The 24,895-nt window shown below is 40.6% G+C and overlaps 1 protein-coding gene across 1 annotated transcript; it reads left to right on the forward strand.

The window, feature by feature from the left end:
• Positions 1–13,760: 13,760 nt before the first annotated feature.
• On the forward strand, positions 13,761–24,227 carry SRD5A3 (steroid 5 alpha-reductase 3). The gene is made up of 5 exons (XM_062575571.1): positions 13,761–13,985; positions 21,250–21,401; positions 21,810–22,004; positions 23,193–23,315; positions 23,877–24,227. The coding sequence occupies exons 1-5, from the start codon at positions 13,786–13,788 to the stop codon at positions 24,134–24,136; spliced, it is 930 nt and encodes a 309-aa protein (XP_062431555.1). The 5' UTR covers positions 13,761–13,785; the 3' UTR covers positions 24,137–24,227.
• The last annotated feature ends 668 nt before the right edge of the window (positions 24,228–24,895 follow it).

The raw sequence follows: 24,895 nt of genomic DNA on the forward strand, positions 1-24,895 counted from the left end.
CCAATCAAAGCCTTTTGCTTTACTCAAATATAAACATCTCTTTCTCATTAAAATAATTTTAAATGAATACTATATAAGCAAAAAAGTAAAAAAGGAAACAGAAATGGTCTATTTTTTCCTAAATTAAATAGCATGGATGTATACATATTTTCACAACATATTACAATGAATCCAAAAAAGTACTCCTAAAAATACACCAGTGGTAAATTTCATCTAACTCTAGTTTCAAAAAATACAGTTTGAGCTCTCTGGGCTTACTGTTCCATTTTGTTACAAAACTCCAGTTGAGAGCAATGCAAATTGGGATGCTAAAAAAAACTCAGGACCGGATTCTATACACAGTTTCAACTCAGACATAAAACAACAGATGTGATATTTTATATGCAGCATCCCTAATGCTCAACAACTTCTGTAAACATGAATATTTTTTTTAAAAAATGAGTGTTCTGATCTTTTTGTTGTTTTGCTTCATTAAGAAATAGTTTAAAAGTTGAACAAAGTCTTTTATGTCTCCTCCTGAGATTTATCTTTACATGTCTCTAAGGTCTATATTTCTTTTGTTCACACCATAAATCTAGGTTCCAAGCCAGATATTTGTAATAAGTCTATAAAGAAAACAGAAGGAGGTGTGGTAAGTTTATCAGCTTGAACCACACATTTAAGTTTCTGGTGTGCATAAAAATTCCAGACTTAAGTCTCTTGACTCTCCCTTCAAAAACATTTCCTGCATGGTTAAAAAAAAAAAAAAAAAAAGAGAGAGAGAGAGAGACAGGGAGAGAAAAAGAGAGAGAAAGAGAGAGATTTTGCACAGGAAAGAAACAAAATACAGTTCATTTTTTTTAAAGGTGCAATGGCAGAGTTTGTCAGATCCTCAATAACTGCCTATTTCACTGAAGTTCTGCAGGTCCACCAGCTACGTCTCATTTCTTTAGCAGATAACATAGAGATAAATAAGAAGCTATAGTATTTATCCATCGACATAGTACTTCTATGTGTGACAAACACAGAAGCAGCCTCTCCAACACACACACCATTCCAGCACTGGTAGTGGAAATTTGAATCATTCTTTTCCTACAGGCCTTGAACAACTTCAGGACTGTATATTCCATTAGGAGGTGAATTAGGCAGGACATTAAGCTAAAATGGTCAGGACTGGGGTGAAATTTAAAAAACAGAAGTTAGATTTGTGTTTCCTCAAGTAGGCTGGATTTTCAGAAGAGCTCTTCATGCAGATTGGGAGCTGAATATCACTAAAGATTTGGCCTTAACAGAAAATGCAGAATTTGAAGATTTCCATCTGACTCTGATCACTGAGCACCAGTAGGCAGAGGACAACTTACTCCTACAACTTATTTTTCCAGGGGTAGTAAACATGCAAGGGCCATTGTCCCTGGGATTCCCAGATCCATCAGGCACTGACCACAGACAGAGGGATTTGATACGAGTATTACAGGCTTCCCACAGATTGTTGTATTGCCATGTCAAAATACAGGAATGAATAAGTTACATGTTGGCCATTCAGTGAATTGTGACAATTCTTACACTGCTCATGATAGCCAGACTTCTGACTATCGTGTTGATCGGACTAGTAAAGTCCTGGGCTTAGCTCTATGCCTATTCAGCAAAGCCACTTAAGCATGGGTTTAATCCTTTGCTGAACAGGGACAGGTTCCTGAAATAAGACCTACGTCAGCTGCAAGATAACTGAATCTGAAGAATCAGGGAAAGCCACTCTCTCATTCAGAGCTGCCACATTCCACGTTCCATCCTGCTGACCCGCAGCGTTCGCACAGCTCACCAGGTCAGTCCACCAGTCACACACCCATTACAGGCAAAGCTCACTGCTTCTGTCTCCTTCCCTGACAGCCCTGTCAGGGAGAGCGGGAGACAAGGCCGCTTACCCCTTTGAAATGCTCTAAATGTCTAGGAATGCACCAGACGTCGTTATTCACATATTGTCCTGTGCCCTTTCTACCCTGAATGTTTGCTTGGGCAAATCAGTGTAGAATACTTAGTGATCCTAGCATGGTAGTATTTCATTTCACCCTTCATCATTCATTTCACATCCACTGGCTGCAGGATAAGAAAGTAAAAAACAAACCATTTACATACTGGTCCAAGTTGCTACCTTTTTCATCTCTCCTTTTTTTCTTCCTTTAACTACTTCAGGATTGGGAGTGATTTCAATAGGAACAGCATGCTGTATATAAGACAGAACACTGCTATTTATGCAAGGTTGAAAAGCACTGCGGCACAGAGTGACGAAAGATAGGACACTTTAAATGCTAAGGGTGCAACTCTGTCCTTAATTCACCTGTTTTGTCCTCTTTGCTTTTGCATGGCATGAGCTGTTGTGAGGTTCTCCAAGCTTTCTATAGTGCTGAGGCACCCAGCGAAGAGTATATTAGAACCACTGAATTGCCCTGTGCTGCTGACATGAAGGGCAGAGATATATGCAAGCAACACTTGCACTAACAGTGTTAGTCCTTTAGTTGCACTCATTTCAAGAGTTTTGAAGCCTGTCATTTTAAGACTTCACTATAACTGGCAGTATTATTATAGTGAAAAATCAGAATTCTGGAAAACACAGCCTGTATCTCCTCCTGAATAACAGTGCCAACCCTGAATGACGTTAACCTTTGTTTTGAGTCTGGACAATACGGATATTTATTAAATGCTGTCTTGAGCACTCTGATTGCTAAACGGCACACAATGAATTTGGCAAGTAAGACGAGTCATTAGCCAAAGCTGCTTTCAGAATCTGAACACAAAGGCTGAGATTATTAATTGTCAGAGACCCCACACGCCTCAGTCATATCTACTCTTTCATAATGGTTTATTTTTCTAGCCTCTAGTTCAGAGAGCAATGCAGTAGTTTACATTAGTGCAAATCTTTAGGTAAGGCCCTACAAGAACTTAACTTGCATATGACCTTTTATTTGTTTTTACCACTTCTAAACTTTTTTATCATTTTGCCCAACTACACATATACATGAAGTGGATACTGACTTCCTTGCCTAACTATATAGCAAAGATCTCTTCTGGCCTCTCACATGCATATCAAACCAAGCAGAATACTTCCCCTGGAAAAAGCTGCAGCACCTTTTAAAAGTGCATTCAAAAGGTGAGATTGGGCAGAACCACTAAATGTTGGCATGTCCCTGCTTCCTCAGCTGATGTGGCTCTAGTCTTTGTCCTTTTCCTTGGGAGTTATACACTGATTTCTCTTCCTCCTGATTCCCTGGGCTTTCTAAACGGTTTCTGCAAAGTGGGAGATGATAACAGACTTAAAAATCATGTAACTTGAGGTATTTAAAAGGATAGATGTAAATATATCCTAAAGATAGTAATTCAAAGGCCCTGGGTAAATAGCCACTTACTTCCAAACAGCAAAAATACCATGGAAGAGGAACATAGCAGTGTAAACTGTCTGACTCCACTGATTTAGCTGCTATTGTTTTATACCAGTTGATGATTTGCCTCTTAATTCTGTGCCCGTATCTCAAGAGCTAGTCCTGTGCCATTATGCATATGCCAAATCTAGTAGGTAAGAAAAGCTAAACTCTGCTACCTAAAAATCACCATAGAGAATTTTATCAGTGATTAGTTGCATCTTAATGAGCATCTTAATGTGCATCTTAGTTGCATCATGATTAGTTGCATCTTAACATGCATTGCAGTGAGCAGAATTCTTCAGACATTGTTTCATTCTTGGTTGTAGTCAATATTTATCCCAACTCTACAGGAGTTTGCAATCTTAAGCCTCTAATAAATATTTATTGAGAAAATTACTAATGTAACACTTTCCTGATAAATATTTATTATAGATTTTCTGACAGGAAGCACATTAGAAAAAAAATCTTTAAAAATGTGGCACTACAAAAAATCAATTACAAAAGGAAGCCAAGATAAAAATTAGCCAAACAGCTGGCCAAAATGAGTATACAAAACTAAGCATGTGCCAGCAATGGAAGTAGTATGCAGGACAGTCAGGATTTGCCAGAATAAAACAAGCTATAGTGAGGTGAAACTGCTGGATTCTAAAGTGGAGTTGACTCTTTTCCCACTCCTGATTTCATTCAGAACTGGACTGAGATTTCTAACAGAAAGTTACTGACAAAATTAGTTTCCTTTGAATAAAATCACATTCTTTTGCAAATAGACACCTTCATTTGTAAATACAGCAAAGGGCTTCTCTATATTTTGCAGCCATCTCTAGTCTGTATAATTTCTAACCTATATTGTGCAACTGAAGACTTGAGCTCAGATGTACTTAGGATCAAGTTTTGTTAAGGTAACTTAGCCATCTGAAGCACAAATGATGTATTATTAGTGCAGATCTTACAAGCTATCTATGTTGTCACATTTCTGCCCTGTATAACAATATATGAACAGTTGTACGAATGAGAAAATAAAGATCTTAAAGTCTCTTTCAGATATTGTACTGAGTTAATCAGCAGAAGTTGATTTTCCAGAATATTTACACATTAATAAATGAAAAAAATTGAATATTCATAAACATCTTTCAGTTCCCCTGTGACATGATAAGTTTAGTAACATGAATGATTTTCTACAGCTGTTTTTACAGTTGTTAACTGTACTTAGTAGTCGAAAACATTAATTTCTTTGTACTCACTGATCTTGGGCAGCAAGAGTTCATTGAGTCTCTGTCTGTCCCCCATGGCAGGATCACCTGTAAGTATGAGCAGATACATGAATGAAGCATATGTCTTAATGTTATGGCATTTAATGTAATGTTATGTTAGTGAAATATGGACTATGTACAGAAGAAAATGCACATCTGCATTCCAGAATAGGGTTATAGCCTGGTATTTTCAAACCTAGTGCTTAGACTTGTTGAAGTAAGCATTTTCATCTCTAGAATGCAGGCACTTTATTTAGTCTCCCACACCAAATGGTACCTAGTCTTAATGTTGCACATTGGAAAAGGCTGATTCTGCTATCAGGAACAGCATTCCCGTAGCATGAGATAAATATGGATGATGCTATTCAAACATATAGACTGGGTATCTGAAATGAATTTAGCTGAATTCACTGTTCTCTATGTTCACAATATTGCAATACAAAATAAGGAATTGCCTCTTTCCAAATGAGGCCATAAGGCTACTTGAGATGTGACCTGATCGATGGTCACACCTTGAACCTGCCTCTGTCTAGGGACACCATAGCACTGGGACTTTTTTTCCCACGTGTTTCCTCATGGGAGATGACAGCTCAGAAGTTCAAACACTTTAACTGCAGGTTCTACATACAACAGAGTCAACGTATAGTCAATCTTATTCCACAATGTAGTTTAGAAAATTTGATAGCTTTCAGTACTCACTGCTATGAATGACTCCCTAACTCTGTTTAGCACAGGAACTTGGAAAAGTGGGGGAAATTTGTGAACTGAACATTGAGACTGTCAGACACTGAGGTGCACAAACATTTTAGTAAAACCCACTCTACATTTAATGAGGGGTACAAAAGCAGGTGCCAGAACTGTGCTCTCCATGACCTCTACGGACTATCTGCAGTTTCCTTACGACAGCCCCTATAGAGCTTCTCGAGGTAACATAAGTGCTGTCAGTCATGCTTATGCACATTGCAACTTGCACACTTCTTGAAGGCAGCCACACATAAGGCCGTGCTTTCAGGCTAGCCCTCTGAATGAAAAGCAACCTTAAAATTGAAAGGAGATATGGAGTGGTCCTCAAGATGTGGTGCAGATAAGGTCTTTTTCTTCAGACTGTACTGAAGTACAACAAACTTTTATCCTTCTAGTACATCTTCCATAGCTACTAGAGAGCACCTGCCATGTCCAAACTCCCTTCCATTTCCCAGATGACCTTTATCACTGGCATTAAAATACCATTCAAAGTCTTAGAGGGGGTAGGAAAGGACCACTAACGGCAGAATCACAGAATAGTTGAGGTTAGCAGGGACCTGTGGAGATCATCTGGTCCAAACATCTGCTCAGGCAGGGTCAGCTACAGCAGATTGCCCAGGACTGAGGTCAGGCAGGTTTTGACTGTCTCCAAGGATGGAGACTTCACAGCCTCTATGGGCAACCTGTTGCAGTGCTCAGTCACTCTCACAGTAAAAAAGTTTTTTCATATATTCAGACAGAACTTCCTGTGTTTCAATTTTCACCCAAACGCTCTATTTCCATGGAGTGCATAAAGTACCATACAGAAGGTCTTTGTTTCCTTAAGGAATTTTTGACCCTTCTCAATTCTGGGTTATAAATGTTGATATTACCTTTCTCCTTGCCTGCCAAGTGTAGTTACAGCTTTCCTTCTGCAGCTGACAGCCCTGTTAAAACTAACTGCCCTCCACTGCTTTTATCAACATTGGTCTTTCTCCTCTGGCAGGCAGTAAGTGTCCCTGAACTCTCAACTCTTTTTTTTTTTGAAGCTGAAAGTCTCAACAGGAATTTCAGGGAAAAGCCTTTACTCTCTAACCCATGTCTGAATGCCATCTGTCTATTCCAGGAAAACCTCTATCATTTTGCAAGCAAATACATTCTGGCATATTTTTAAAATAACATAAAATACTGTATGCAATACAGAGACTGGTGATAATTATTCACTTTAGGGATTTTTTATCCTTTACAAACCTCCATAGGTAAAGATACTTTTTTCTGAAATACAAATTATGGAGCTCAGAACTCAGGTTTTTGGAGCAAACAACTTGCCTAGACTTGGCCTTCACAGTATGTGGCTAGACTATCATCTATACCATATCATACATCTTCAAACCAGTAATAAAGCTGTTTTATTCCCAGGCATTCCAAACTGTCTCAGATTCCAAGTCTACTGTATCAGCGAGGTATTTACTAGCCATGATCAGTAAACCTATTGAAAACTCAGGAAATAACATAAGCGAGTAAGTCACATGTCTTAGTACTATAGCTCTAAGAGATGGAGAAGTCACACCTCAAAGTCCTTAGATTTGTGTGTATGAATTATGCATTAATAGCTATATAGATATAACACTACAGCTCTTTCCAAGTTCGAAGGTGATTATCTTTAATTTATAGAACATTGCCGAATTTATCATGTTGTATGTGATGTGGAAGTGGCAGATTTTTGCATCTCCCCACAATGCTGTTTATGCAGTACTCTAGCAATCTGCCTCTTCTGAACCGTATGACGTACATGCTGTTTCCTGGCCTTCCAGGAGCACACCAATCATACACAGGAGTTCTGGTCTTATCAGAGAATAATTCCTGCTTTCTACCAGCTATTGGAAACATTCACATTTTCTAATTTGAAAGTCATGGACATGTAGTGATCCTTGAATTGCGGGAAGTGAACTTCAGTACAAGTTTCTCACATCTCTAAGCTTTCTTTGTTGTGCTTTGAATTTTATACTTTCTTGGCCCAGGCTTCTCAGTATCCATCTTCCAATGGTTAAAACCAGCAGAGCACAGGCTAGTATTTTTAACCAGAAAATCTAACAATCAGTTGGTTTTTAGGTTTATTTTCCCACAAAACATATAAGTCTGTGACTTTACCCTACTATGCTAATTACCTGAAGCAAGAAATGTTTTACTGTTTTACCCAGATCTGCTGGTACTGACCAACTTAATTAACATAGATTATCATGCCCCATTTCTGAATATCTATTTTGGGGTCCCCACATCAATGCTTTACCCATATTGTTTTTAAACATGTTCATAAAAGCCTGAAGGACAGTGGTCTTGACTTGCAATTTCAAGGTTGTCCTTGACCTAAATTCAAATAGAATTGTGTTTCACAAAGATTACCAAGAAATCCACCTGTAGCTGTTCTACTAAAAAAGCTTCTCAGGCTTTGTTGCCAAATTAAAATCTTAATTGGAAAAAAAAATCTGAATCAACCAAAGAACAAAATGTATCTGAATAATTGTATAATTTCACTATTCTCCCTTAAAAATGTTTTTAAAATGCATAAAATCAGCTGGTAAGTCTATTAAGTCCTAGAAATTCCTGTGAAATCTGCTCTGGACTGGCCAGTAAATTATACTGATTCTTGTCCCTCACACAGATAAATTCCTGTGAATGACATAATGGTCCGAAATGAAAAGCTCAGAAGCAAACTTCCCTCTTCCATCCTCACAGACATTTGGTAAAGCACTATCAAATACTTTGATTTACTGTGGACCACATGAGTCAAGCTCAGTGTTACCTCAATTTGAGTTCTTATCTGTTCTCTGTCATTTTCAAAATAACCTTTGACTTTCCTTCCCATCTTTTTTCAGTCTTTTTCCATTCTTTCTAGCAAACAAGTTTTGTTATATATGATGCCTCATGGCAATATAAACTATCAACTGCCCTGGCAGTTTCTATTTAACAGGCAGAAAACATGAAACATTCCAAAGTAAGAATTCTCTTGTATGTCCTAGATCTTTGGGAAAAAGGATTTTTCCTACTCAGTTAAAGCTTCCTTGCACAAAACACACTAAACCAACTCTAGATTCAGCAGTGTAAATAATTTATACACATTTTTTTTATTCTGAATCCTTTAAAGCTGTCTTTTCATCTGGAAGACCTTTATATAATTAACTCCAGTTACATTTGGGCTGGAGATTCGCCTCAGCTGATTTTAGCCTGCTAAAAGTTGAATTCCTAGTGTCACCTAGAGATATATATTAGTCTCCACTAAATAAAGACAGCTAGACATCTCTAATGGGGAATTCAGCCCGCCAGTTGAGATGCATCTTCATTTAGGAGGAATAAACCAGATAGAACCCAGGACCCAGCCAACTAGTTTAGGCTAGATATCTAATTTTTAGATGGGTAGATTTAGGTAAGTTGAACCCCTCTCATTAAGCTGAAAACAGTGTCATGAAGTTGAGAACAAATATTTACCATGAAAAGCTAATATGCCATCACAAACATCTGTAACTGCCAAAAACTTATTAATATTAACTGTATATAAATATTTAGAACATCTAAAGTCTGGAATGACTGTAAGCTGTCAGCCTCTTCAGAGCTTCTGACGAAATTATGGCTAATGATATTTCAGACTTTCTTGCTGGCAGAAGGAACTGGCATCCAGAACTCAGCCTTGCCACCTTCAAACAGCCCAAAGCAGAAAACTGCTTTTAGGAACCAAAGAGTGTTGATGCCACCTAGAGGGAACTATTCACATAAAAAGTACGAAAAACGTTATTGCACACTGGTGCAATAGTGTAAGTAAAATATACAATGCTAAGGAAAAAAAATCCTAGAGAAAAATGGCTATAACTGTTGTACAAAAATCACACACAGTTATGAGAATTACCACAGTACAAGTTACATTAAAAAAAATCACTGTCCTCAATATAACTTGTAAACATAGATATAGAACCTATATTTAAGACGAGCAACTGCCAATTCCTCTCCTTCAAACCATTTTCTACCCTCACAGCTGAATTCTTTCCCTTCTTCCTCCTATTATCTAGAATCTGAGGCAATAGCCAGCAATCTGAATATATCTGAAGTCAGATCCTGGTTCCCTCTATTGCTCTAGCACTGTAAGCAACAGGAGCCAGCTGGCAGGGAATGCCTTGGACATCCAGGAAGCACCGAATGCACAGTCAAGAAATCCTCAGGGCTGCAACTCCATAGTCTTCTGCTAATCACCAGCTTTGCTGAATGGTCCTTTGAAGACCACTATATGTCAATCTAACTTAAAACTGCTCTAAATTATTGAGGGAACAGAACCAGCATCCACAAACAAAGGAAAGACTAGTTCATAATGGTAAGTGTCCCTCTTTCTTTCTTTCTTCCTCCGTTAAATCTACCACCTGCAACCTATGATTCACTGTGATTACCACAATGGCAACGATAACTCACTATGATGCTGTGGGCTGTAGGATTTTTTGCTGATAGGTGGAATCTCTTGCTCTTTCTAGATAATTGAAGTAATTTTGCTATCATCCTTGTGCCTTTGCACAATAATGATTCCTGCTGTGAGCTGCTATGTGGGCACTGGTTTCATGCTATGGCTCTTATTTGCCACCCAGAAAACCCCATGTGGCAGCAGAGATGGAGCTAGCAAACAACACAGATAAAAGAAGGAATCTGCTCTATCTGTTACTCAAATACTTTCCCTCAAGTAGACACTAAATCTTCTCCCTTCTTGCCTGCATATCCTAATAGAGTGAGGACTTGGCTTATGTCTATTAAATCTCCTTCTATTCATCTTTGTTGCTGGTAATTATTTCAGTCAATGCAACATGGATGGTGCCTGACAGTGGAAAGTGGCAATACAGTGCCACGATCCTACTGCGCAATAGAAACCCAAGCTTTCCCTGCTCCATACCTTAAAGGAAGATTACTACTTCCTTTAGGAAGTAGTGGATTGATACTAACCATTTCTTAGTTCACTGACCTCTATGAGAGCTGTACCTCTGAGGCTAATTGGGTAGATTCAACAGATTACCAGAATACCAAAAAGTACTCACGATTTACTCACAATTCTGTGGGTGCACATGACTGTCCTGTCGGCATGCCACAGTCCCGCTATCCACAGTAATGCTAAGGCATTAGTCCATATTTAGGCTCTAACTGGCCTAGGTCAAGGTGTATGAATCAAACATTTCCATTTGCAGGAAAAACCTGAAAACAGGCTAGAAAACAGAGCACACCATAGTAACAACTCCTGTATGTTGTTAGTGTGTTTTCTTTCATCAGCTCCAATCCCCTGGCACTGTGTCTGTGGGCCTTAATGGCTTTCACAGTCTCACACTGCACCATAATGGCCGCAATCCTTATCCCACAATCCTTATCCTTTACTTTATAAATACCCCCCAAATCCCCTCAGCTATCTATTTCTGCATAGAAAAATGTACCCTGGAGTCTGGAGGAAGCCAGGGTTCTGGTCAGTATGCTACAGGGCCATGCCCTGCACCTCATTAGCCACAAGACTTTCAGATAGTGAGTTGATGAAATGTTGACCAAGGTGGTTCAGGCCAGCCTCCACAGAACTGTCAAGCAAAGCTATTTTATATTTTAAAAGTGTACTCTTCAGTCAAAGGAAGGGCCCTCTTTATGAGCCAGTTTATGAGCGCTCTCCCTGACAACAGCAGCAATGGCAGAGCTGCTCCTCATGGAGCTCTTCCTCGGGTGTGAGCCAAGGGAAGCAGCAATTGCAGCACTGCTCCCTCCTCCCCAGCACTGCCCAGACATGCTCTCCTTTCCCACCATCCTCCCAAGCTGTGGGCTTATTGTCACATCAGCTGCTCCTCCCTCCCACTCTGAAAAATGTCCACCCACACATCCAGCTACACCAGCCTCTGCCAGGTTCCCCAGTGCCTCCTCCACTAGCTGCATGCTGCCCCCACCAAGCCTTATGCCCCTCACCCCCCACGCGATCAACCCTCTCCCCCTTCACGACAAAAAGGGGTGCTTTTCACTGCAGTCTCATCCAAAGGTGCAGCCTCAGCCTAACCATCCAAACCATCCACATGCAGGGCTGGGAAGCTTGGCCCTGGGAGGCAATGCCTGAGGAGCCCAGCTTGGCAACCTGTGGCACGTGGAAGCCCTGCCGGCTCACCTTGTGGCGCCTTAGCCGCAGCAGCCCCAGCTCTACCAAGGCTGCGGTTGAAACTGTTGCCCCAGATCGCACCGTAACACATGTCCACACTTGCAACAGCCTGGCTGGGGTTCTGGGCGTTTTGTGCAAATTCTTACATATGGATTACACTCGTGATTTACTTAGTAACTCCGATAGGTTGATTTAATCATATTCATGTTATTGCAGGTGTATGAGCCCAGTCTACTCTCAGTGTAATCAGTTGGAAGTTTTATTATTGATGTAAATTAAAATAGCTCTTACCCTTACCCTAATATACTCAAAAAGTTCACCTGAATTTCTTATGTTTTTAATTTAAAGAATTCTGAGCGAAGGCATCAGCAATTTGAGTTTAAAAAAAATAGTACAGTATCAACATGTTATATATTTAGTTCTGTGTTTATCTTCATCTCATGCCCATTACCAAAAATAATTAGCCACAAAATCCCTGAACTGGACTTAGGATTCAGTTATATTGAAGTCACAAGACAAATAGACTTGAGTCCCAAACCTTGATATATGTTATATTGGCCTTCTATATTCATTATAATGTACTATGTGGATATAATTATAGAGCTAACACCACATTTTATCAGAAAATGTGAACTCCAATGATTTTTTTCACAATGCAGTATTACTGATGTCATGAGTGCTTCAGCTGTGCATGTGCTATTTTGTAGGGTTGAATGGATTAACACAGTTATAAATGCATCCTTCAGATCATTCAAGCAGGGTTTATACCTCAATTTAGCAAAGTACATTTGTAAAATTCAAAATCTTTCTATCAAGTCTGATCTACACAAAGAAGACAAAATATGGGATTGGTACAGCTGAATCTGTACATGCCACTAGGTTGTGATGCAATTAAACTGCTTATAATGACAGAATTCAATCCCATATGGAAAAAAGAGTCATTGATACCTTTAAAGTTCCATTTGCAGATATTACTATAAATACACCCACACCAAGCACCGTGAAAGTACAACTACATCAATATAAATTCCACTCTAAGTCAAAAATCTATGTGCACTTGAGGCTTGAATTTTAATAAGCTGACTGACATTATAGAAGGTAGTTGATGTTGCTTTATTCTCTTAATTTACTGATTTTATGAAGGGTTGAAGTATCACTAGAGGCTAATAAAGTTAAGGTTACTCTGTAACTAAAAACTTTGAAAAGCCGTTTAACTATTTTTTCCTGCGAATTCAGACCAAAGGAAAAGTATTTTGTTCTAAATCATTAGTAAATACTAGTATAACTATGCCCACACCACAAGTCATTACTTTCTCCATATATACAATGAAAATTTTGATATATTTTTCACTATCTCCACAGCTAGTCAGATAAACCAGTATGTGAACATCTCCCAAACAATATTTTAGTTTCTCTTACACATGAAGGCTTGAATTGGATCTGTGTTTAGAATCAGGAATTAGGCAGGACATTTTTCATAGAGGGTCAAAGCAAAATGTTTTCATGTCAAGCATCGTGACTTATTTTCTGACATTCTGCAAATAATGCATTTTCTTTCTTGTAATGACAACGATGTATTAATAATCAGAATAAAATACTGAATACTCTGCATAACAGGAGACAGTTAATGGGTAAGCGTGTGATTAAGAGGACTCATTGTAACAGGAATTCATGGGATTACCTAGTTGTTGTAATACTATTTCTGAGTTACCTAAGGTGATCATGGTATAACTAGATTTATAATAGATTTATTTGTTCCCTAGCATTTTTATGTGTAACAGTGCCTAGAGCAGTTGATAACTAGATTGTGCAGAAAAACACACAAAACACCATTCCAAACTCAGACTTTTTTCTCGGGTATTTTAGGCATTAGCTGTAACACATAGTAAGGGAAAAGCAAAATGAGTGCGATTTTCAGATTTCCTGGGGCTTTTCAGCCACCCGGCGTTGAGCAGAGAGGTTTTGCTGCCTCCGCAGAAGGTGCTCCTGTGCCGCAGGTGAACGGCTCCCCCTGGGCTTTGGATCCCGCGGGGTAATTTTAGTACTGTTTTTCTCAGGCCTTTTTTTCTAGCGGAGAAGGAGGAGAAGCAAGGAAAGCCTGACCGTGGCCGCCGCACGCGCGTACGGGCGGGAAGGCCCCGGGAGGCAAAGCCCATCCCCTCTCGGAGGGGCTGGCCCGGCCCGGCCCCGGGCGCCCTCCGCCGGGCGGGGCGCGGGGCGGGCCAGGCGGCGAGGCCGCCCCGCCGCGCAGGCGGCCGGTGCCGGGGCGATGCCGGCGGTGCTGGGGGTTGTGTGGGCGCTGCTGGCCGCCGCCTTCCTGGCGGCGCTGCTGCTGCAGCAGGCCCAGGCGCGGCGGCATGGCGGCGGCGGCGGCAGCGGTCTCTTCCAGGATCTCATCCGCTACGGGAAGACCAAGAGCGGCTGCGAGCAGCGCCCTGCCTGGCTCCGGCTCTTCGACGTGCCCAAAAGGTGGCAGGAGGCGGGCGGTTAACGGTCGGGCAGTTGCCGTTAAACGGCTCCGGGTTCGAAAGCGCGGGCCCGCGGCGCGTGGAGGTGGCCTCGCCGCTGCGGCCGGCGCCGTATTGCTGCTAATAGCACGCGGCTACGTTATTCCTGGTAAACGTAGCCGCGAGGAAAGGGCTTCTGCCTCCGAGGGGCGGGGGCGCGGGGCCGCGGCAGGCGCGGCTCGGAGCCGAGGCCCTCCGGCGCGGGGCGCCTCCCTGGCGGCCGCCCGCCTCCCCCCGGCCCGGCGCGGCGCGGCGGCCGCCGGGGCCGCGGGAACAGCGGCTGCCGCAGCCTGGCCGCGGTGGGGGGGGGGAGGGGGCGTCAGTCTTCTCTGTGGCGACCTGCTTCACCAGCAGTGCTCAGGCGTTTTTAAATATTCGATTATTTGACTAAAAATCAGCTGTAAAGCACTTCGGGGGCGGGGGTATGGTCTGACCTAGTTTTCTGACCGCTTTATGTAGCGAACAGATGCAGCAGTTTGCACAGAAGGACGTAAGAAGGCGCCTTCGCTTCCAGTGCTCGGAGCGCAGGTCGCGACACACCACAGAGCGCGTCCCCCGGCAGCTGCTGGGTCACCGCAGCAGCTGCAGCAGAGGCTTGGACCCAGACAGGCCCTCGGAGAGCAGGCACGGCCCCGCAGGCAGTGCTCGGGGCCTGGGCTGGCAGTCAGCTCTCCCACGGAAGGTGTGCTGTTGTGGACGAGTTGTGGCATCAGGGAGAGGAGTTACGGGAGGAAGTCAGTAGGCTGGGTAGCGTCTGCTCACGTCTCTGAAGATGAGCAAGAGATAAACAGGGCATTCTTGGAGACAAGACAGCTCCAGGAGTCCCAGCTCTCCACAGCAGAGGAGTTGCCAGAGGGCTCTGTGTCATGTGAAACAGTACATCACAACACTGTAGAAGAAAGCTGAGAACAAGTCACTTCTCCTAGGAGGAGAAAGGCTCTTACTCCTCCTGAAGACTTGCAGTTGAGGAATGGATTAATACCCTCCAGGCTGAGGAGGAGCTGAGCAAGGCTTCAAGGGAAGCAACTGGGCCAACAGACCCTGTGCCTTGTGGGAACACCTGGAAGAAGCAGCAAATGATTATTGTGGGTCCCTGCTGAGGGGACAGGCACCTACCTGCTGACCTGACCTCTTGTCCAGAGAGGTTTGCTGCCTGCCAGGGGCTCGAATATGAGATGTCATGGAAAGACTACCAAGGCTTGTCCATGTGTCAGACTATTACCCTCTGCTGCTCTTCCATGTGGTCTCTAATAATACCAAGGGCAAATTGTAAACCATCAAACAGAATTTCAGAGCTCTGAGGATGGTGGTCAAGGCTCTGGGAGTCCAATTCATTTTTACCTCAATCCTGCCAGTAAGGGGGAGGGATGGCAGGAGGAATAGATGGATTTTCCAAGTTAACAACTGGTTGTGCCGCTGGTGTTGGCAACAGAGTTCTTGTTTCTACAACTATGGGACCGTATTTGAAGATCGACAACTGATGGGAAGGGATGGGATCCACCTCAGTAAGTCAGGTATGTTTGTCTTTGCCAACAGTTTGGCCAGCCTAGTGAGAAGGGCTTTAAATTAGGAAAGATGGGGGAAAGGGAGAGTTATAGAGACGTGGTAGTCAGCAAAATGCACTTCAAGTCAGGATGCCGTCAGCAACTGTGTGCCATTGGGGAAGCGCACACAGGACATGACTATGGAGGATCCTCTTGCACCCCTCCTGGGAAACCTGGATGCTCAATTGCCTCTCTAAAATGCCCGTACACCAATGCACACAGCATTGGAAATGAGGAAGAATTAGAGATATATGTGTGTGGTCACAGTGCCATGATCTCATTGAAATTACAAAGACACAGTGGGATAGCTCACGTGACTGAAATGCTGTCACGGATAGCTACATGCTTTTTAGGAAAGACTGGCCAGGGAGGTGAGGTGGTGGAGCTGCGCTTTATGTGAGAGAGGAACTAGAGTGTATTGAGCTCTGCCTAGGGGCAAGATGAAGAGCAAGTCAAGAGCTTATGGTAAGAATTAAAGGGGGGGACTAACATGGGTGACATTCTTGTGGGTATTTATTACAGGCTACCTGATCAGGAAGAGGAAGTGGATGAGGCCTTCTACAGACAGCTGGAAGTAGCCTCATGATCACATGCCATTGTTCTCATGGGGCCTTTGGCCACCCTGATATTTGCTGGAAAGACAACACAGCTAGGCACTAACAGTCCAGGAGGCTCCTGCAGAGCATTAGTGATAGTTTTTTGACACAGGTGGTGGAGGAACCTAAGAGGAGAGGTGTGCTGCTGGACCTTGTTTTAACGAACAGAGAAGGACTGGTTGGAGATGTGAAGGTTGGGCAGGTTTGGCTGCAGTGACCACGAGATGGTGGAGTTCAGGATCCTGTCTGGAGGAAGCAAGTCAGTGAGTAGAACTGCAACTGTGGACTTCAGGAGAGCAGACTGTGGCCTCTTCAGCGAACTACTTGGAAAAATCCCATGGGTTAGGGCTCTAGAAGAAAGGAAAGTCCAAGAGAGCTAGTTATTATTCAAGCATCACTTCCTCCAAGCTCAAGATCAGTGCATCCCTGAGTAAGAAGCCCAGCAAAGGGGACAAGAGAACTGCACGGATGAGCAAGAAGCTCCTAGCAAAATGCAAACAGAGGAAGAAAGTACACAGAATGTGGAAGGAGGGACAGGTCACTTGGGAAGAATATAGGAATGTTGTCAGAATATGCAGGGATGTGATGAGGAAGGCTAAGGCCCATTTGGAATTAAATCTGGCAAGGGATGTCAAGGACAACAGCAGGGGCTTCTTCAAATGCATCAGTAGCAGAAGGAAAACTAGGGAAAATGTGGGCCTGCTACTGAATGGGGTAAAGGGGAGAAGATGGGGCCAGACTCTTTTCAGTAGTGCCAAGTGACAGGACAAGAGGCAATGGGCACAAACTGAAACACAGGAAGTTCTGCCTGAATATGAGGAAAAACTTGTTTACTGTGAGATTGACAGAGCACCAGAACAGGTTGCCCAGAGAGGTTGTGGAATCTCCTCTGGAGATTTTAAAAATCCACTTGGACACAATGTTGTGTAACATGCTTTAAGCGACCATGCTTGAGCGGGGCAGGCGGTTGGGCTAGATGATCTCCAGAGGTCCCTTCTAACCTCAGTCGTTCTGTGATTCTGTGATATACAGCAGTTTTGATTGGCAGAAGTTTGGGGACAAGAAAGTTCATTTTTTACATTAGAAATAGAAATACACAGTATCAGGCATAATCTTTCACTGGACTTGCTGAAGGAAAAGGGAGGGATATCGAAGCTGGAAAATAGTGGGTGTTGATGGGTAGATTTTCAGTGTGTTTGTTAGAAGAATGGAATAGATCTTTTAGTTTTATTAAGCAGATGGGTGAATTCCTTTCTTCCTCACTTTATCAGTCCTTTTGAGGTATGAGAGCTAGTGAATGCACATCCTCAAGCAAATCAGAGATTTCTCACTTCAGGGAAAAAAATAGAGGGGAAAGTAACTTCTTACATTGTAAGTTCAGGTTCAGTGTCTTACTTTCTCACGTATATTCTATCTTTTAAGCAAAAAAAGTCCAAAACAAAGCAGTGGTATACTACTTTGATTGGAAGTCACGGAAATGTTGTTTCTAAGCCTTTTAATTTTAAGATTTTATTTTGTATTCCTTTTGAAAATCAGACTCTGCAAACCTAATGTGTGTTATTTGGTTGCAATAAAAGTCACACTGCTTTAATGGAGCAAATCAAAATTAAATGCTTGCATATAAGCTGTAAGATTGACTCTTGCAATTATCTTCAGAATTTTATTGATAATGCAGTTTTAATATTGAAATGCAAATTAAAAGGTGTGATTTTCATATAAAGTAAGTTACATATCAAATTAAAAGAACATTTAAACCAACCTTAAGCGGTGTAGACGACCTGCACAGGCACAATGCGCCAGTGTTTTGGAAGAATAGAGCAAGGCTTAGGGATATAGGGTCACACAGTATACCCGTCTATGTGAGGCGTGTAAGTGCTGTAATTTCTGTGTCTGAAGAACAGTTGAAATAGCCTGTACTGCTGATGTTACACTTTCTGAATATTTATTAACTGCTCATGGTAGGGAAGTGGCATGTATTCTTATGCTATGTTAGGAAAAAAGCTTTCAATTATTTGAACAGGATAAAATGTAGAAAATAAAGAGCATATGCAGAATAGATTGTTAATATTCAGTGTATTATTAGAAACACAATTTTGTGTCCTTTTCAGACCTACTAGGTAGCTACCCACTTAAATTATAATACAGTTAAGTGTTTGATTCCTATAAGACAGAATGATTTTCCATAAGGTTCTCAAAATTATTCACTGTATACCAGAGCTTGTGGACAAATTGGCTGTTAAAAGGAGCATGTTGTAATAATATGAAGTTTGTTGTAAAGTACTTTGAACTAGAAGATGTATAAAATACTGTTTCCAACAAGACTTGCAATCTCCAGGACAAAATGAGTGATTTTGAAGTATTTTATGCTTATTCTCTGTCTCTTTCCATTTTTAAATGGCATCTAACAAACTTGCATAGTTAGCCTCATTTTTTTGACAAAGTGTAATTCTGTTTTTAAAGATGAGGAATTGAGGAATAAAGAAACTTCAGTTACACAGTCTGTAGTGCTAAAGTGGGAATACAAGCCTAATCTCTTGAATCCTAGTCCTGCCCAGTATCTGTAAAACAAACCTTCCTGCAAGTCTAGATCAGGGAGCAGAGAAGGTGGACTCCTGAGTGTAACTGCCACTATGCAAAAATACTGTGGGTTTGCTTTCTTAAATCCATTTTCTATCTTCATTATCTTTTCCAAGGCTGCTTTTTTAAAATGCAGCATAAGGTGCTTATAACAGAAAGATAGTATAACTAGCTGAACTCTACGTGAACAGGCAAAACAAATGTTGGATTACCCAAACACATCTCTTTTGCTAAAATAGTCACTGAAACAAACAAATTGTTACGAAGACCTGGGATGCTATTTAACCTCAAAAATACAATCATCCTCAGTTTAATGATCTGGCCTGTAAAGATAACAGTAAGCCATATTCCTGCTTATCACTAGTGTTTTACTTGTGTAGCTTTCAAGCCACATATTTAAAAATGTAACTCCGTTTGTTATTCATGGAAAGATTGTAATGTGGTATCTTGCTTATCAGGCTTGTGGTCACAGGAAATTCCCAGAGATCCGTTTAAACTCTGTGGTATCCTCAGTGAAAAGAAGGATTTGTAAAGGCTTTGTCCTTAATTGTAATAGATTGCAAATGCCATGTTCCTGAGGTGGGTTCTCATTTGAATAGACCTTTCTCCAACAGATGTTTCCTACCACCCCTTCTTAAGGAAAATGGTGTCTGGAGAACCTGGCTTTTACAGTAAACTAGTTTTGAGAATTCAACATCTGCAAAATATTTCCATTACTAGAGTAGTCAACACTGCCTGCTGAAAGAATACAGAACATCCCGAAGGTAGCTGTTGAGGCATTTTGTATTTCCATTTATCTTTAACATTGTTCCAGATAAGCACTGTTTTCACTAGCCTAGACTTGTTTTCAACTTTGCCGTTCCATCTTGTGTAATATTATAATTCATTTCAGGTTGGTTTGGCAAAACTGAACACCCCTCTCCTTGAGGGGTGATGCATGTACTTGCTGTAGTGTTGGATTGCTGTGTCAGATGCATCCCCTGTATAGTTGGGATTGTTAAAAGCTTTCAGGGCACTGTTCAGCTTAGCTGGCAGAGTTTGTTTGCTGGTAACAAAAAGCAACAGGCTTGGGGAAAGTTCCCTGGAAAGCAATGAAGTAGAAGCCTACCAAGTAACAGGACAGCAGGGACCTTGAAACTTGGAAGTGGAGATACGGTTTTATCAAAATTCAAATTCCGTTTGTCTTTGAAGTGGAAAATGCTGGAGGGCTAATTTTAGTTGTGCTGTTGCAAATCAGCAGAGCAAACCTTGCGGTTCCTGTTTGCTTATTAGGAGAGGGAACTGGGAAGTTTTTACCTGCCTGAAGGGGCTGCCAGCTGTTACAGGTCATGTAGTTTTAGTGTGTTCAAGGAAGCTTGTTAGCTTCTGTGTTTCTGGCTGGGCCTCTCTATTGCTGCTGAGAGGGATCTGAACTACTCTGGGAGGGAGTCATTTTGTTTTATTTCACTAATTATAGTTGTTGTCCTTTCCTTCCTCACACTCACCCAAAATACAAGTTTTCTATAGCAAATACAAACTGTACAGGCTTTTGCAAGCATGTATGTTCTAGAGAAACAATATTCTTTGACTGTACAGTTGTATCCTAGTTTTGCACTGATGGAGTTATATTGTCATATTTTGCATATAACACATATTGTGTTATATAACATCTTTCTACTGTACGTGTTCATCTCTTTGCAGGTGTTGCTAGAGGTCATGATTGCTGTTCATAATCACAGAGATTTTCTTTTTAAGAGCAAAAGGAAATATTGTATCACTTAGCCGATAATAACCAGCTCAGACTAATTATATCCAGTTACCTATCATGATCATAGTATCTTTTATTTTAATGATGTGTAATATACTTTTATAAGTGCATAATGGGCCAGGAGTTCTTTTTCTTCAAAATAAAAGAGAATCTAGCCTTGCCTTGTAATCATTAAGAAGTAGTGATGATCTATCCTGTTTTCTGTATGATTCTAGCAGATCTTGAATTTCCAAAGGGGTGAGATATTTTAGTATATAGCCTGAGAATTGTTGAGGTTGCTTTTACTATCTGTATTTGTCATTCATGAGGTTTAAATACATCATGTAATACATTCACTAAAACCAAAGAAAGTAGGAATGCTACTATGTGCAACAACATGGAAATGCCCATAAAAATACTTCAGATGTGCTTTTCAGTTGTGTAAATTACAAAGAAAAAGCTATGTACATTGCAGTTACTTGTAAGCATTAAGTAATACCTTTGTTATGTGTGGTGGCTACTTTCTCCTCTTTATTGCAGCAACTAGTAAGGTAAGCTAAGGTAGAGGTATGCTGCTGCGTGTTGTTCCAGACAATATTTCTCTGGGGAAGGTGTTAGGGTTGTTGCTGCTTCATACAGCTGGAGTGCCTGTTTCTCTAATCATTGATGCTTGAGCCAGAAGAGATTCCTCTCCCCATCAGATAAGCATGTCCTGTGGCTACGTTTCCAACTAAGAAATGATGAAAGCAGTAAATTAATCAAGCCACTTTTTTTCTCCCGCAGGTGGTTTACTCACTTCTATGCTGTTTCCGTGCTTTGGAATGGCTTTCTGCTGATCTGGCTTATCCAAGCTCCATTCCTAAGAGGATCTCTGTCATCATGGCTTCAGCACCTGCACCATGCTCTTGGCAGAGCTTCAGAGAACGAGGACATGGGCAAGTATTTGAGATACCATGAAGCAGCCTTACGAATACTAGAAAGCAGCACCACCATCCTTTGCTGATATATGTATTCTTCGTGTGCTATTTCATCAGCTGCTCCTAAACTAGACTCCAAATGACTTTCCTGGAATATCAACTCCCTTTGTCATTATTAAAGGTAGAAATCATTCTTATTTATGAATAGCTTCCAGCAGTGTTTTAGTAGACAGGGCCATTAGAGGTAGTCTTGCTTAGTCACTGTGGTCAGCAGTGTCTCAGATGTACATGTTTTTCCAAGCAAGTAAACGTGGGGCAAAATTTGGGTAAGATTAGCGATAAAAGGAAAATTAGCTCTTTTGGAGCACTGTTGATGTTAGGTTTGTACCTGTCTGTTTCTAAGTCACTATTTTTATCTGCAAGTAGATAGTGAATACTTGTCTGCACTCTTGGTTCTCCTGCTCCTTTGGCTGCACAGCTTTCGAAGACTTGCAGAATGCCTCTGTATCAGTGTATTTTCCAATGGCGTCATTCATATCGTGCAGTATTGCTTTGGACTTGGTTACTACATTGCTGTTGGCTTAACTGTGCTATGTCAAGTGCCTGCTAATTTCAGGAATGGTAAGTGCCTGCTTAGTTATTACTAAAGTTGTGGGTTTTTTTCCAGTTTGTTTTCATCATAGCAAATGGTTCATGTGGTTTTGTAAAGTGCTTGTGTGACAAGTATGTTAACTGATGAGATACAAAAATACTTACTGGCATAGTTCAAATTATCTAAATTTCAGTATATCATATAATGACCCAAGAGTGTGTCCCTGCACTCCTGATACAGACAAAAATACACACACACATATATAATTTTATATTAATCACCATTATTATTCCCCCAAAAAACATACCACTCTAGATACTTTCAGGATTCTTCCATTGACATACTTCTACTTCGTGAAGGGAAGTAATAGGTACCATTTCTCAAATAACTCCATTTTTTACTGGAGTATACTGTGGAGTACACAACTCTCTCTCCCAATGCATGTTATTATGTTTCACATCGGAGCTGCTATTTCTCTTCTGCACAGATGAACCATGAGCTGAAACATTTCAACTGGTTGTAGCACCTCTCCTATGATTGATCATTTTGTTTTGTTTTAGTAATCGGTCATTACTAAATATGTCATTTTAGAGAAGTTTTTAACCACCTTCAAGCATCTTGCGTCAGTTTTAATATTCAACAGTGATTTTTAAAACATGCCTCAGATGTCCTGTGTAGATAAAGCCTTTTTTTTTTTTTTAATCTGGGCCTGCTTTCTCCTTTCTTCATTTTTTGGATTCTCAGAGATGTTATTTATTGACTTGTACATTGGAACTCATCCTTTAATACAGAGAGTTTTCTTGAAGACCAAAGTGGTTCGGTGTGTGTGCTTATTGTGAACAAGATAAACAGTTGTGTGTTGACCTGAGACATGATAGAATCTTTTATTGGGATGATAAATGTTATAAACAATGTTGAATGTGGAGGTCTTAGACTATCAATTATGCATATATCAGTTATACTTCATAGTGTACCTCAAACTACTGGATTGGAAACTAAATATTTGACATTTTTAATATAGAGTGGTTAAAGGAAAAGAACTATTAGTTAAGCATTTAAGTCGCACGGGATTTAAAAGCATCTTTCAGGGAATTAAATACCAGTAGAAGTTTCAAGGCAATAACTTTTATTGCCATAACTATAACACACAGTGTTTTGGGATGATGCTTGGGAGGGTATTTCCTAGCCCTTTTATTAATGAAACATACTTAATTCAGGAGAAGATCTTTCTGTGCAGATCTGCTGGTATCACATCATAGGAATTCTGATGTACGTTTGGGCCTCACTTCACCAACACAGATGTCTTGTGATTCTAGCTAATCTTAGAAAAAGCAAATCAGGTAAGGTATTTTGTTTTGGTGAGCAATTTACTTGGTCAGATTTTTCAATTTTAAAAATGGCTGCAATGCAGTAGGCTTCTGAAGCATCTTTATACCTAAAACGCTTGTATTTTTCAGTTACTGCAGTTTAGCTCTCTGTAAGATTTTCAGTAGGTTAAATTAGTCTATTTGGAAAAGAGATTAGATGACCGAATGCAGAGTGTATGTGTGTTCCTGTGTGTGTGTATATGTATATGTATGTATATATAGTTTTACAAAACTGTGTGTGTAAATAAAGGCCTAGCTCCTTGTATCCCAAAGATGAGTAGTAATTCTTGGGATTTATGTCACTCCTCTGTTGAGAATTTGCTGCTTCTCTGTGTGGACTAAAACTAATTTCCTTGATCTATATTTACACACACAGCCGAAGCTGGTGTCTGTATTTATTAAGAACTGCAAAGCTGCCAAATCAGAGGGAGGTGGATGATGATAATTTTAATGAGGTTGCTGTTTTGTAATTATAAACAAAAAAGTTTGCAGCACATGCTATCTGAACTAACTTATCTCTCCACTTGCTTGCAGGAAAGGTCATAAATCTGAAACACAGTATACCTTTTGGAGACTGGTTTGAGAGAGTTTCTTGCCCTCATTATTTTGCAGAATTGCTCATATACGTATCTATGGCTGTCACACTTGGATTTCACAATGTGACATGGTGGTTTGTAGTGATGTACGTTCTTTTTAACCAGGCACTGGCTGCTGTTTTGTGTCATGAGTTCTATCAGAACACATTTGGCTTCTATCCAAAGCATCGAAAAGCATTTATACCATTTGTTTTCTAGAATATTTCTTTTAAATATCTTTAGTACAAACTAGGAAATGTTTTCTGTAAGGGAACCGAGGTTCCACAATAAATTAACACAGTTTCTCTAATTCTAGCATGGAAGCTCGTGGCTTTAATAATAAGATTATCTGTGGTACTCATGCAGGAAAACGTAAGGTCTCCCTGTATCATACAAGCTAAACAAAGATCAAATGATATTGAAGACTTTAAAATTGAAGAGATGTTAACTGGCTTTTATTTTATAATCACATTTTAAGTATAAAACACTTCGAATTATGCAATAAGCCAAAATATGTATATATGAAATCTGGATAGGAAAAGGAGGATCAGGGAATCATTTGAGCTCCTGTATTTAATGTCTTGTCTAATATTTAAGCCTATTTTTTCTATTCTGTTCTTTGGATCACTTTAGATGGAGGCAAATTTTGTACTGTCTTTCTGTGCCTCCTTGTTGATAATTATAAAGTATTGGCTGTTTTTAACTGCAAGTGCAAGAAAGGTGAAGAGAGCTATGATGGAGAAATGACTCATTCTCAGCAGCAGAGATAAACAACAAACCAGTCCTCTGCATTACCTCTTCTGCATAAAAGTCAGTATTCATTGGTGGGACTTCTTGTTTATCCTTGTACTTGGAAAATAATGGAAGAATCTCTTTCTAGAGAGATGAGAATAGTAGAGAATTTGCAGAATAATATTCTTAGTTATAATTGTGTCATTTAAGGTTATTGGAATCCCTCGTGTAACAAAGGGCAGTTAT

The sequence above is a fragment of the Rhea pennata genome, chromosome 4 (genome assembly GCF_028389875.1).
Source record: "Rhea pennata isolate bPtePen1 chromosome 4, bPtePen1.pri, whole genome shotgun sequence".
In the NCBI taxonomy this organism is placed as follows: domain Eukaryota; kingdom Metazoa; phylum Chordata; class Aves; order Rheiformes; family Rheidae; genus Rhea; species Rhea pennata.